Here is a 12,249-nt window from a genome sequence, read left to right as displayed (position 1 = left end):
CAGCCAGATTCTTTCCCATTAGCACCACCTGGGAGATGTTATTTTTCTCTCTTACACCAATGGAATATTATTGTCCTCATTATCATTATTGATAATCACTGTTTGTAGGGTGTAGAAGAAACGGTGCTAAAAAAAGAAAAATTTGACTTTGAAGCTGAGCCTACTGAGAACAGGTAAGTTATTCCCTGTGGAATTTCAAAAATAACTGGAAAAGGAAATATTTCTTTGAATAACTACAAGAACTATGCTATACAGTACATCTCTAGGACTTATCTTGTCTAACTGAAACTTCATATCATTTGACTAATACTTTCCCATTTCCTCCTCCTCACAGCCCCTGGCAACTCTCTGCTTCTATGAATTTGACTATTTTATATTCCTCATATAAGTGATATTACGTATTTGTACTCCTGTGTCTGGCTTATTTCACCTAGCATAATGTCTTCTCAGCTTATCCATGTCATCACAAACAGCAGGATTTCCTTCTTTTTAAGGGTGAATAATGTTCCACTGTGTGTATATCCAACACTTTCTTTATCCATTTTTTATTGAGGTATACTTGCTTTGTGATATTATATTAGCTTCAGGTGTACAACACAGTGATTCAGTGTTGTTATATACAGATTATACTCTAAATTTACCATAAAATATTGACTAGATTCTCTGTGCTGTAAATATATGCATGTAGCTTTTTTACTTTATACACAGTATTTGGTGCCTCTTAATCTCCTGCTTCTGTCCTGCCCCTCCCTCTGTCTTCAGCGACCACGAGTTTGTTCTCTAGATCTGTGAGTCTATTTCCATTTTGTTATATGCCTTCATTTGTTTTATTTCTTGGATTCCACATATAAACGAAGTCATACAGTATTTGTCTTCCTCTGACATAGTTCACGTGATACCTTCTAGGTCCATCCATCTTGCTACAAATGGCAGAATTTCATTATTTTTATGGCTGAGTAATATTCCTTTGTGTGTATCTACTACATCTTCTTTATCCATTCATTTGATGGATATTAAGATTGCTTCTATATATTGATAAGTAATGCTGCTATGAACATCAGGGTGCACTTATCTTTTCAAATCAGTGTTTTTATTTTCTTTGGAATTGCTGGATTACAGGATAGTTCTATTTTCAGTTTTTTGAGAAACTTCCATGATGTTTCCCATTATACCTGCACCAATTTACATTCTCACAGTGTTGAAGTGTTCCCTTTTCTCTGCATTTTTACCAACATTTACTATATCTGTTTCTTTGTTTTTTATAATAGTCATCCTAACAAGGATGAGGTAATCATTGTGGTTTTGATTTACATTTCGATGTTGATTAGTGATGTTGAGCACTTTTTCATATATCTGTTGGCCATTTGTATGTTTTCTTGGAAAAACATCTATTCAGTTCCTTAGTGCATATTTTAATTGTGTTATTTGCTCTTTTGACGTTGTGTGTATGATTTCCTTATGTACTTTAAACATTAACCTTTTTTCTGATAGATGGTTTGCAAATATTTTCTCCCATTCCATACGTTACCTTTTCATTTTGTTAACTGTTTCTTTGGGAATGTAGAGGCTTTTTAGAGGTAGTTTCACCTGTCTACTTTTGCTTTTGTTGCTTGCGCTTTTACTGTCATATTCAAGGAATCATTCAGGCAGGTCAAGTGGTATGGTATTCCGATCTCTTGAAGAATTTTCCATAGTTTGTTGTGATACCCACAGTCAAGGGCTTTGGCATAGTCAATAAGGCAGAAATCGATGTTTTTCTGGAACTCTCTTGCTTTGTCGATGATCCAGGGGACGTTGGCAGAGGTTTTCCCCCATATTTTCTTATAGGAGTTAAGTCTTTATTTTGAGTTAATTTTATATAATGTGAGAGAAGGGTCCAGTTTCATTCCTTGGTGTGTAAGTATCCAGTTTTCCCAACAACATTTATTGAAGAGACTATCCTTTCCCCATTATATATTCTTGACACCTTATTAACCATATATGTGGGGGTTTATTTTCAGTTCAGTTCAGTTCGGTTGCTCAGTCATGTCCGACTCCTTGCGACCCCATGAATCACAGCACGCCAGGCCCCCCGTCCATCACCATATCCCGGAGTTCACTCAGACTCACGTCCAAGGAGTCCGTGATGCCATCCAGCCATCTCATCCTCGGTCGTCCCCTTCTCCTCCTGCCCCCAATCCCTCCCAGCATCAGAGTCTTTTCCAATGAGTCAACTCTTCGCATGAGGTGGCCAAAGTACTGGAGTTTCAGCTTTAGCATCATTCCTTCCAAAGAAATCCCACGGTTGATCTCCTTCAGAATGGGCTGGTTGGATCTCCTTGCAGTCCAAGGGACTCTCAAGAGTCTTCTCCAACACCACAGTTCAAAAGCATCAGTTCTTCAGTGCTCAGCTTTCTTCACAGCCCAACTCTCACATCCACACATGACCACAGGAAAAACCATAGCCTTGACTAGACGGACCTTAGTCGGCAAAGTAATGTCTGTTTTTGAATATGCTATCTAGGTTGGTCATAACTTTTCTTCCAAGGAGTAAGTGTCTTTTAATTTCATGGCTGCAATCACCATCTGCAGTGATTTTGGAGCCCCCCAAAATAAAGTTTGACACTGTTTCCACTGTTTCCCCATCCATTTCCCATGAAGTGATGGGACCAGATGCCATGATCTTCATTTTCTGAATGTTGAGCTTCAAGCCAACTTTTTCACTCTCCTCTTTTACTTTCATCAAGAGGCTTTTAGCTCCTCTTCACTTTCTGCCATTAGGGTGGTGTCATCTGCATATCTGAGGTTCTTGATATTTCTCCCAGCAATCTTGATTCCAGCTTGTGTTTCTTCCAGTCCAGCGTTTCTCATGATGTACTCTGCATATAAGTTAAATAAGCAGGGTGACAACATCCAGCCTTGACGTACTCCTTTTCCTATTTGGAACCAGTCTGTTGTTCCATGTCCAGTTCTAACTGTTGCTTCCTGACCTGCATACAGATTTCTCAAGAGGCAGGTCAGGTGGTCTGTATTCCCATCTCTCTCAGAATTTTCCACAGTTTATTGTGATCCACACAGTCAAAGGCTTTGGCATAGTCAATAAAGCAGAAATAGATGTTTTTCTGGAACTCTCTTGCTTTTTTGATGATCCAGTGAATGCTGGCAATTTGATCTCTGGTTCCTCTGCCTTTTCTAACACCAGCTTGAACATCAGGGAGTTCACGGTTCACGTATTGCTGAAGCCTTGGAGAATTTTGAGCATTACTTTACTAGCGTGTGAGATGAGTGCAATTGTGCAGTAGTTTGAGCATTCTTTGGCATTGCCTTTCTTTGGATTTGGAATGAAAACTGACCTTTTCCAGTCCTGTGGCCACTGCTGAATTTTCCAAATTTGCTGGCATATTGAGTGCAGCACTTTCACATCATCATGTTTCAGGATTTGAAAGAGCTCAACTGGAATTCCATCACCTCCACTAGCTTTGTTCATAGTGATGCTTTCTAAGGCCCACTTGACTTCAGATTCCAAGATGTCTGGCTCTAGATTAGTGATCACATCATCATGATTATCTGGGTCGTGAAGATCTTTTCTGTACAGTTCTTCCGTGTATTCTTGCCACCTCTTCTTAATATCTTCTGCTTCTGTTAGGTCCATACCATTTCTGTCCTTTATCAAGCTCATCTTTGCATGAAATGTTCCCTTGGTATCTCTAATTTTCTTGAAGAGATCTCTAGTCTTTCCCATTCTGTTGTTTTCCTCTATTTCTTTGCATTGATCGCTAAATTACATTGCATTGGTCTGAATGTCTGTTTCTAACCATTATTTCACTATATGATATAAGAATGTACTTTCTTGTGAATATTTTCTGAAATTTAGAGTATTTATTTAGAATGGACTCCTAGAGTTGGATTTAGAAATTGGGATAATGTTTGGGGGTGTTAGAATAAATTAGGCTTAGTGAAAGTGAAAGTGAAGTCGTGTCTGACTCTTTGCGACCCCGTGGACTGTAGCCCACCAGGCTTCTCCGTCCATGGGGTTCTCCAGGCAAGAATACTGGAGTGGGTTGCCATTTCCTTCTCCAGGGGATCTTCCTGACCCAGGAATCGAACCCATGTCTCCCGCATTGCAGGCAGACGCTTTAACCTCTGAGCCACCAGTGAAGCAGGAGGCCTTAATACTACTCTATTCCAAATCATTCCTCCCCTTAGAATTCTATAAAAGAAATATGAATTAATGAAAACTAAGATGCCACTTTTTATTAATCAGGCTAGTCCCTAATGCCACTGAAGTTCAGAGCTCTGAAGAGCATGGATTGGGCTACATGATCTAGTCTAAAGTTCTTTAAAGTTCCCTTATGGCTTAAATCCATATTGTATCATAATATTGCTTTCTGGCTGGCAAAGTGATGATGAGTACACCAAGGAACTAGTCAAAAATGAGCGAATAGAGCAAGTAAAGTTCTAAAGCACGGCCTTGTTCAAGGTCCATTAAGGGACATTAACAGTCCTCTCTTCGGAAGAAGAGAAAAAATAGAAATGAGCATGGCCTTTTAAAGCACAATAACTCTACCGAGTAGTAAACAGGGACCAATCAACATCCTCATGTTACAAATCAGATTTTCACTCCTCCTGGGGAGAAAGGACTAGTAAAAAACCGTTTCTTCCTTACCCATGCTACTGAGAACTGGGTCAAAGCATACGAGTATTTGAGTCATCTAATGTATTTAACAAAATTGTTTCTCAGAAATACATTAACTTTCCTACTTACATTGTACAAAAATGCCTTTTTCTCCGCATTTTTGTCATACAGCTAATGAATTCTGACATTTATTAATTGGGTGATTTAACCTCTTTGTGCCTCAGTTTTCTCATCTACAAAATAAGACAGTGTCTACTTCAAGATGTTATTAGGACAATTTTATCAAACAAAACCCTTAAAGGAATGCCTGATATGTGTTAAATGCTCAATAAAATACTAGTTATTATTTTTTGTTGTGACTTTTTCTATTAAAACCTTAGCTAATTTCCCAGGTAAAAGCTGTATCTCTCATTGTTGTGATTGTACTTAGTCATAATAATATTGAAGTTTTTTCTTATGGTTAGTATTTGCATTTTTTTCCTTGTAAATAGTCTGTTCATGTCCTTGGTCCATTATTTCTTAGACTCAACAATTTTCATAGTGTTTTACATAGAATCATAATGTAAGTTTTTTCTGAAATCTCCCTCAAATATTTTTCTCAGTTTGTAGTTTAATTTTATCCATGATATTATTATCTCATTTATGTTGTAAATTCTACACTTTTCCTTCAAGGTTTCTTAGAAAGCTGTTGTGATTTTCAAGTCTAATCCAAATCATATTTCACAACTTTAACCTATTTTTCCTTTTTTGTGTTGTTTTACTTTTACTATTTTATTCTTTAATCCAAACAGAATTGTCCTTAGTGTTAATATGCTAAGGCTTTATTTTTAAACCCAAGAAAAGTTTGCTGTTTTTTAAGAGGTCAAATTAAACTTGATGCCTGAAACTGTTTCATGTTTTTCAAGCATATGTTATAATTTAACATGTAGTGTTTTGAACAGTTATTGGCACATTTGTTACACACGGTGATAATCGTAACAGTCTACACAGTCATTTCCTAACAATCTGTGTATAGCCATTTAGTAAAGTTCACATGAACTTTAATACCCTCATATCAGAACATACAAAACCCAAGAAGGTTTTAACAACATCGTATTTTATCTGTAAATAAGTGGTACTGGGGAGGGAGATTTGGGGAAAAAAATAAAGTGAATTTAAATTATAGCCAACTAATAAGAATAAAATATTCTACTTAGTATCAATTAGAACAAGTTGGATAGCAGAAAGCTAGAAATAACCAATTAGGTTTTTAAACTGAGCTTTAAATGAGCCTCTTCTACAGGTTGTTGTTTTAAGTCAGTCCAGCTCTTTGCAACCTCATGGATAATAGCCTGTCAGGCTCTTTCTGTCCATGGGATTTCCCAGGCAGGAAAGGGGTAGGTTACCATTTCCTTCTCCAGAGCATCTTCCCCACCCAGGTATTGAAACTGTGTCTCCTGCATGGCAGGCAGATTCTTTACCACTGAGCTACCCAGGAAGCCCAATATCATAAACCCAAAGTTTGTTATTTTTGTTTGTGCCAAACAGAGAAACAAGCATAAACCTCAATGGGAGAAGATAACCACACTTTTGTGGCAGACTTTATCTTCCTTGGCCTTTCACAGGACTCACAGATCCAGATCCTGCTGTTCATTCTTTTTCTCATCATTTATCTGTTAACTGTGCTTGGAAACCTGCTTATCATCATTCTCATCTTCATGGATTCTCGATTTCACACCCCCATGTACTTTTTTCTTAGAAACCTCTCTTTTGCAGATCTCTGTTTCTCTACTAGCATTGTCCCTCAAGTGTTGGTCCACTTCCTGGTGAAGAATAAAACTATTTCTTTTGTGGGGTGTATGACACAGGTCATTGTCTTCCTTCTGGTTGGGTGCACAGAATGTGCACTTCTGGCAGTGATGTCCTATGACCGGTATGTGGCGGTCTGCAAGCCCCTGCACTACTCCACCATCATGACCCCACAAGTGTGTCTCCGGTTGGCCATAGGGTCCTGGGCCAGTGGTGCAGTAGTGTCTCTGGTAGACACCACCTTTACTTTCCAACTTCCTTATCAAGGACAGAACATCATCAATCACTACTTTTGTGAACCCCCTGCCCTCCTGAAGCTGGCTTCAGCAGATACTTACAGAACAGAAATGGCCATTTTTGCAATGGGTGTGGTCATCCTCCTAGCTCCTGTCTCCCTGATCCTGGTCTCCTACTGGAATATCATCTCCACTGTGATCCAGATGCAGGCTGGGGAGGGGCGGCTCAAGGCTTTTTCTACCTGTGGCTCCCACCTCATTGTTGTTGTCCTCTTCTATGGATCAGGAATATTCACCTACATGCGGCCAAATTCCAAGACCATAAAAGAGCGGGATAAAATGATATCTGTGTTCTATACGGTGGTGACTCTAATGTTGAATCCCATAATTTATAGCCTGAGAAACAAGGATGTCAAAGGAGCTCTCAGGAAACTGGCTGGAAGAAAGTCCTTTTCTCAGAGACAGTGACCTTTAGGTTTGACTTTTGGAGACATGGTAACATCCTTAAAAGAAGAACAATCAGCAGTTATGAATTAGGTCATTTCAGGAAGAAGGATAAAAGTAAGGGACACATTTCAGAAACTGTGCCTATAAACAAAGGGAAGAAATAAAGGATGAAAAGTTAGGTTACTTCTTGATTATGAAAAGGATTAAGTGCTATTTTGAAGGTGCTTTTGGTTAATTCAGTTAACATGGACGTGTTTGAAGCATAGTCACTATTGAATCTACAAGGTTTAAACTGGATTATCCTGAGATAATATCTAACATGAGTCGAATACATTATTTTAACATCAAAGACATTTCAAGTTTGGATGTCCCAGTCATACAAACCTAGGAATAATCTGATCAAAACAATCAACATGTTTGGAAGAGTCTTTAATACTGGGATCATTCACGGCCCAGAGCATTCCAGTTGCAAAAAGGTTCCAGAGGCATCACTACTTCCTAGCTCATGATGTTCTTTTCTGAAAGCTCCAGAAAATTTATTTCATCACCCCAAAGTTCATCAACCACAGATTATCAGAGTTAAAAGGGAATATAGTCATCTAATCCAAACATATGTCTGAGGCTTAAACTACTCTATAATATTTCTATTACTTGTACATCATCTGTCTAAACAAGAATGATATAGCTAGCTAGCTCCGTATGCTCTGGGATCATTCCCTTTCATATATAGACAGTTTTTTACTATTAGAAAGATCTTCCTTCAGTTTTCCCATATTTTCAACCAACTCTCACTACTTTTACTCCTAAAATAATTTTTCATTATCCTTCTATACTAAAACTCACTGAAGTCAATTTCTACATCTACCCAAATTCATTTCTCACAGCCAATCACCCACTTGTTCTTTTAAAATTCCTTTATCTAATATTCTTTGGTACCCTATATTCATTCGGATCATCTTCCTTTAAATGATCCCAAGTTACCCAATGAATATCTCTTCTGAAAGTAAAATACAATTTTAGAAATTGGAGTTTACCAACTCTAGGCTGGTACCTCCATAAGCTTAGCTGTCTTTAACTACATCTCACCGTGGCTCATCGTCTCTAGAATGGTCAATTCTGGAGTTCACTTCAGGTTCTCATGAAATCTTAATCCAAATAAACTGGCTGACAACTGCTTGGCTCTTTTACCCAAACTTTAGTCAGTTACACATTTAGAGGAGTTTCCATGGTAACCATTCCACAGTTACCATAAACATGGGTCAGGAACAACATGCCTCAGATTGATTTTGCAGTAGAATATCTCCCCATTGAGGAGATATCTAGTACCTAAAGTTCTTATTTCTTTCATTCATGTATCCACGAAATCATTTTAAAACCATTTATTGAGCTCTTATTTCATTTTATGTTATCCAACTCTGAGTGTGTGCAATACACCCAAAGAAATGACTGACACATAATGTGTTTTCATACACATGTTTGCATTTGTCACTTTCCTTTTAAAATTACTAGAATAGACAAACTCTTAACTGGAGAGTAAGGATCAGAGAAAAACCCTATTCAAGCTTGTGATAATTGAGGTGATATAGAAGAGGACAAAAAATTAATAATTGAAGTTTGTAACTTGGCTGCCAGTGATGATCCAGATGAAATCTAATTCAGTAACTGGAGAAAAAAGAAAAAAAACAGAAAATGTATGCAGAAAATGCAGACACTAATTTGGAGAAGTTTCGCCATGAAGGCGAAGGAAGAAATAAGATATGACTGTGAGAGTGGGATTGTGGACTTTTAATTTTCCTTTTTCTTTCTTTTATTTTTTTAACATTTCTAGGCCCCTTCCCTTTTCCTTCAGACTTTAACCCCTTACTCACTGCCACTTTCCCTAACACACTGCTCTTTTAAAAGCTCTTGGTTACTTTAATTTTCACACAGAATTAAATATTCAGATACTTTGCATTCTCATAATTCTTTGATCTTCATTCCTTCAATGATTTCAACCGTGGTCATATCTTAAATATTGTCATTGCCAATAGTTGTCATCTCCACTTTCCAAATTGTGAAACCGCAGAATCCTGAGCAAATAAAATGACTGCTGCTTTAAGGCACTAAGTCTTGAGATGGCTTGTTATGCAGCAATGGATAACTAAAGCTCAGAGAGAATCATCTCCATCCCATTCAAATAGATGTCTGTGGGGCTTTTTCACATTACCAATGAAAACTACTACCTCTCCTGCTATGGAGGGAGATGGGGATAAAGGACCAAGAAGCTTCTAAAGAATTATAATAAAGATGTATCAGTCAGGGTTTTTAGTTGCAAGTAACAGAAACTGACTATGTATGATTTAAGCTAAAAAGAAAAATTACTGAATAATATTAATTCCTATCTTCAGCCAGAAGCACAGGTCTAATTCATTTATCACAGAATGGGTCAGAATCCCATGCACAGAGGAGCCTGGTGGGCTACAGTCCACAGGGTCACAGAGAGTCAGTCAGACACGACTGGTAACTGCACGCACGCATGCACGCACAGGTCAGCTGAGGATATTACTGCCATTCAGCACTAGGAGGCGCAGTTTACACAGTCAATACCGTCTTCAGGCTGGCGCAGCAATTCGCTGAACCTGGAAATTGGAATATTGCGGCTTCCTCTGAAAAGTGAAAGTGAAGTCGCTCAGTCGTGTCCGACTCTTTGCGACCCCATGGACTGTAGCCTACCAGGCTTCTCCATCCATGGGATTTTCCAGGCAATACTGGAGTGGGTTACCACCGCTGGTAGAGAAAAAGAAATTGCTGACAACACAACCTCAACCAAGTGATCAAGGTTAACATAAATAGTGTTAAATCCTGTTGAAAGTATGTTCCCTTGAGATGATGTGATGGAAACAGCACTTTATGATCGGAAGATCTCCAAACCCATAACCTCAGTCTCATCAGGAGAAAATTATCACATTCTCATACATGGGCTTCCTGTAAAATGTATAACCTTTACTCATCAAAACTATAAACGCCCTCAAAAACAAATCTGAAAAACTGTAACAGCCAGGAGGAGCCCAAGGAGATATGACAACTTAATGTAATATGGTATCCTGAGTAGAATCCTGGATCAGAAAATAAGGATAAAAACAAAAGGAAATCCAAGCAAAGTGTAAAGTTTAGTTAATAATAAGGTATCATTCTTATATTCTTAATTGTAGTAGATGTGCCATAATAATGTAAATAATAACAATGGACTGTGGATAGTGACTGAAGCCATGAAATTAAAAGACTCTTGATCCTTGGAAGAAAAGCAATGACAAACCTAGACAGCATATAAAAAAGCAGAGACATCACCTTGCTGACAAAGATCCATATAGTTAAAGTAATGTTTTTTTCCAGCAGTCATGTACGGATGTGAGAGTTGGACCATAAAGAAGGCTGAGCACCAAAAAATTGATGCTTCCATACTGTGGTGCTAGAGAAGACTCTTGAGAGTCCCTTGGACAGCAAGGAGATCCAACCAGTCAATCTGCAAGGAAATCAGACCTGAATATTCATAAGAAGGACTAATGCTGAAGTTGAAGCTCCAATAATTTGGCCACCTGATGTGAAGGGCCAATTCATTGGAAAAGACCCTGATGGCTGGGAAAGATTGAGGGCAGGGGGAGAAGGGGGTGAAGGAGGATGAGATGGTTGGATGGCATCACTGACTCAATGGACACAAGTTTGAGCAAACTCTGGGAGATAGTGAAAACCAGGATAGCCTGGCATGCTGCTGAAGTCCATGGGTCACAAACAGCCAGACACAACTAAGCAACTGAACAAAAACAAGGTCAATAATGGGAAAAGTTTATGGGGAGGTATCTGGGAATTCATTGTACTACCAGCTCAGTTCAGTTGCTCAGTCATGCCTAACTCTGGGACCCCATGGACTGTGTAGCATGCCAGGCTTCCCTGTCCATCACCAACTCCCAGAGCCTACTCAAATTCATGTCCATCGAGTCGGTGATGCCATCCAACCATTTCATCCTCGGTCATCCCCTTCTCCCATCTTCAATCATTCCCAGCACCAGGGTCTTTTCAAATGAGTCAGTTCTTCACATCAAGTGGCCAAAGTATTGGAGTTTCAGCTTCAGCATCAGTCTTTCCAATGAATATTCAGAACTGATTTCCTCTAGGATGGACTGGTTGGATCTTCTTGCTGTCCAAGGGACTCTCAAGAGTCTTCTCCAACACCACAGTTCAAAAGCATCAATTCTTCAGCACTCAGCTTTCTTTATACTCCAACTCTTATATCCATACATGACTACTGTAAAACTATAGCCTTGACTAGATGGACCTTTGTTGGCAAAGTAATGTCTCTGCTTTTTAAAATGCTGTCTAGGCTGATCATAACTTTCCTTCCAAGGACTAAGCATCTTTTAATTTCATGGCTGCAGTCACTGCTGCTGCTGCTAAGTCACTTCAGTTTTGCGACCCCATAGATGGCAGCCCACCACCAGGCTCCCCGTCCCTAGGATTCTCCAGGCAAGAGTACAAGAGTGGATGCCATTGCCTTCTCCAGCTGCAGTCACTATCTGCATTGATTTTGGAGCCCAAAAATATAAAGTCTGTCACTGTTTCCATTGTTTCCCCATCTATTTGCCATGAAGTGATGGAATGATCTTAGTTTTCTGAATGTTGAGCTTTAAGCCAACTTTTTCACTCTTCTCTTTCACTTTCATCAACAGGCTTTTGAGTTCCTTTTCACTTTCTGCCATAAGGGTGGTGTCATCTGCATATCTGAGGTTATTGATATTTCTCCCGGCGATCTCGATTCCAGCTTGTGCTTCCTCCAGCCCAGTGTTTCTCATGATATATTCTGCATATAAGTTAAATAAGCAGGGTGACAATATACATCCTGACGTACTCCTTTTCCTATTTGGAACCACATATAAGTTAAATTAGCAGGGTGACAACATACAGCCTTGATGCATTACTTTCCCAATTTGGAACCAGTCTGTTGTTCCATGTGCAGTTCTAACTGTTGCTTCTTGACCTGCATACAGATTTCTCAGAAAGCAGGTCAGATGATCTGGTATTCCTATCTGTTTCAGAAATTTCCACAGTTTATTGTAATCTCCACAGTCAAAGGCTTTGGTGTAGTCAATAAAACAGAAATAGATATTTTCTGGAACTCTCTTGCTTTTC

The 12,249-nt window shown here is 38.9% G+C and overlaps 1 protein-coding gene across 1 annotated transcript; it reads left to right on the top strand.

Moving 5' to 3' along the window:
• Positions 1-6,120: 6,120 nt before the first annotated feature.
• On the top strand, positions 6,121-7,107 carry LOC101113268 (olfactory receptor 2D3). The gene has a single exon (XM_012095878.4). The coding sequence runs from the start codon at positions 6,163-6,165 to the stop codon at positions 7,105-7,107; it is 945 nt and encodes a 314-aa protein (XP_011951268.2). The 5' UTR covers positions 6,121-6,162.
• Positions 7,108-12,249: the final 5,142 nt, after the last annotated feature.

The sequence above is a fragment of the Ovis aries genome, chromosome 15 (genome assembly GCF_016772045.2).
Source record: "Ovis aries strain OAR_USU_Benz2616 breed Rambouillet chromosome 15, ARS-UI_Ramb_v3.0, whole genome shotgun sequence".
NCBI classification, from domain to species: Eukaryota; Metazoa; Chordata; class Mammalia; order Artiodactyla; family Bovidae; genus Ovis; species Ovis aries.
The sequence above is the reverse complement of the archived record's forward strand: the minus strand, read 5'-3'. Positions and strand labels throughout refer to the sequence as shown.

Coding starts and splice junctions, on each gene's coding strand:
- LOC101113268 (XM_012095878.4), top strand. CDS start 6,163: ATGGGAGAAGATAACCACACTTTTGTGGCAGACTTTATCTTCCTTGGC.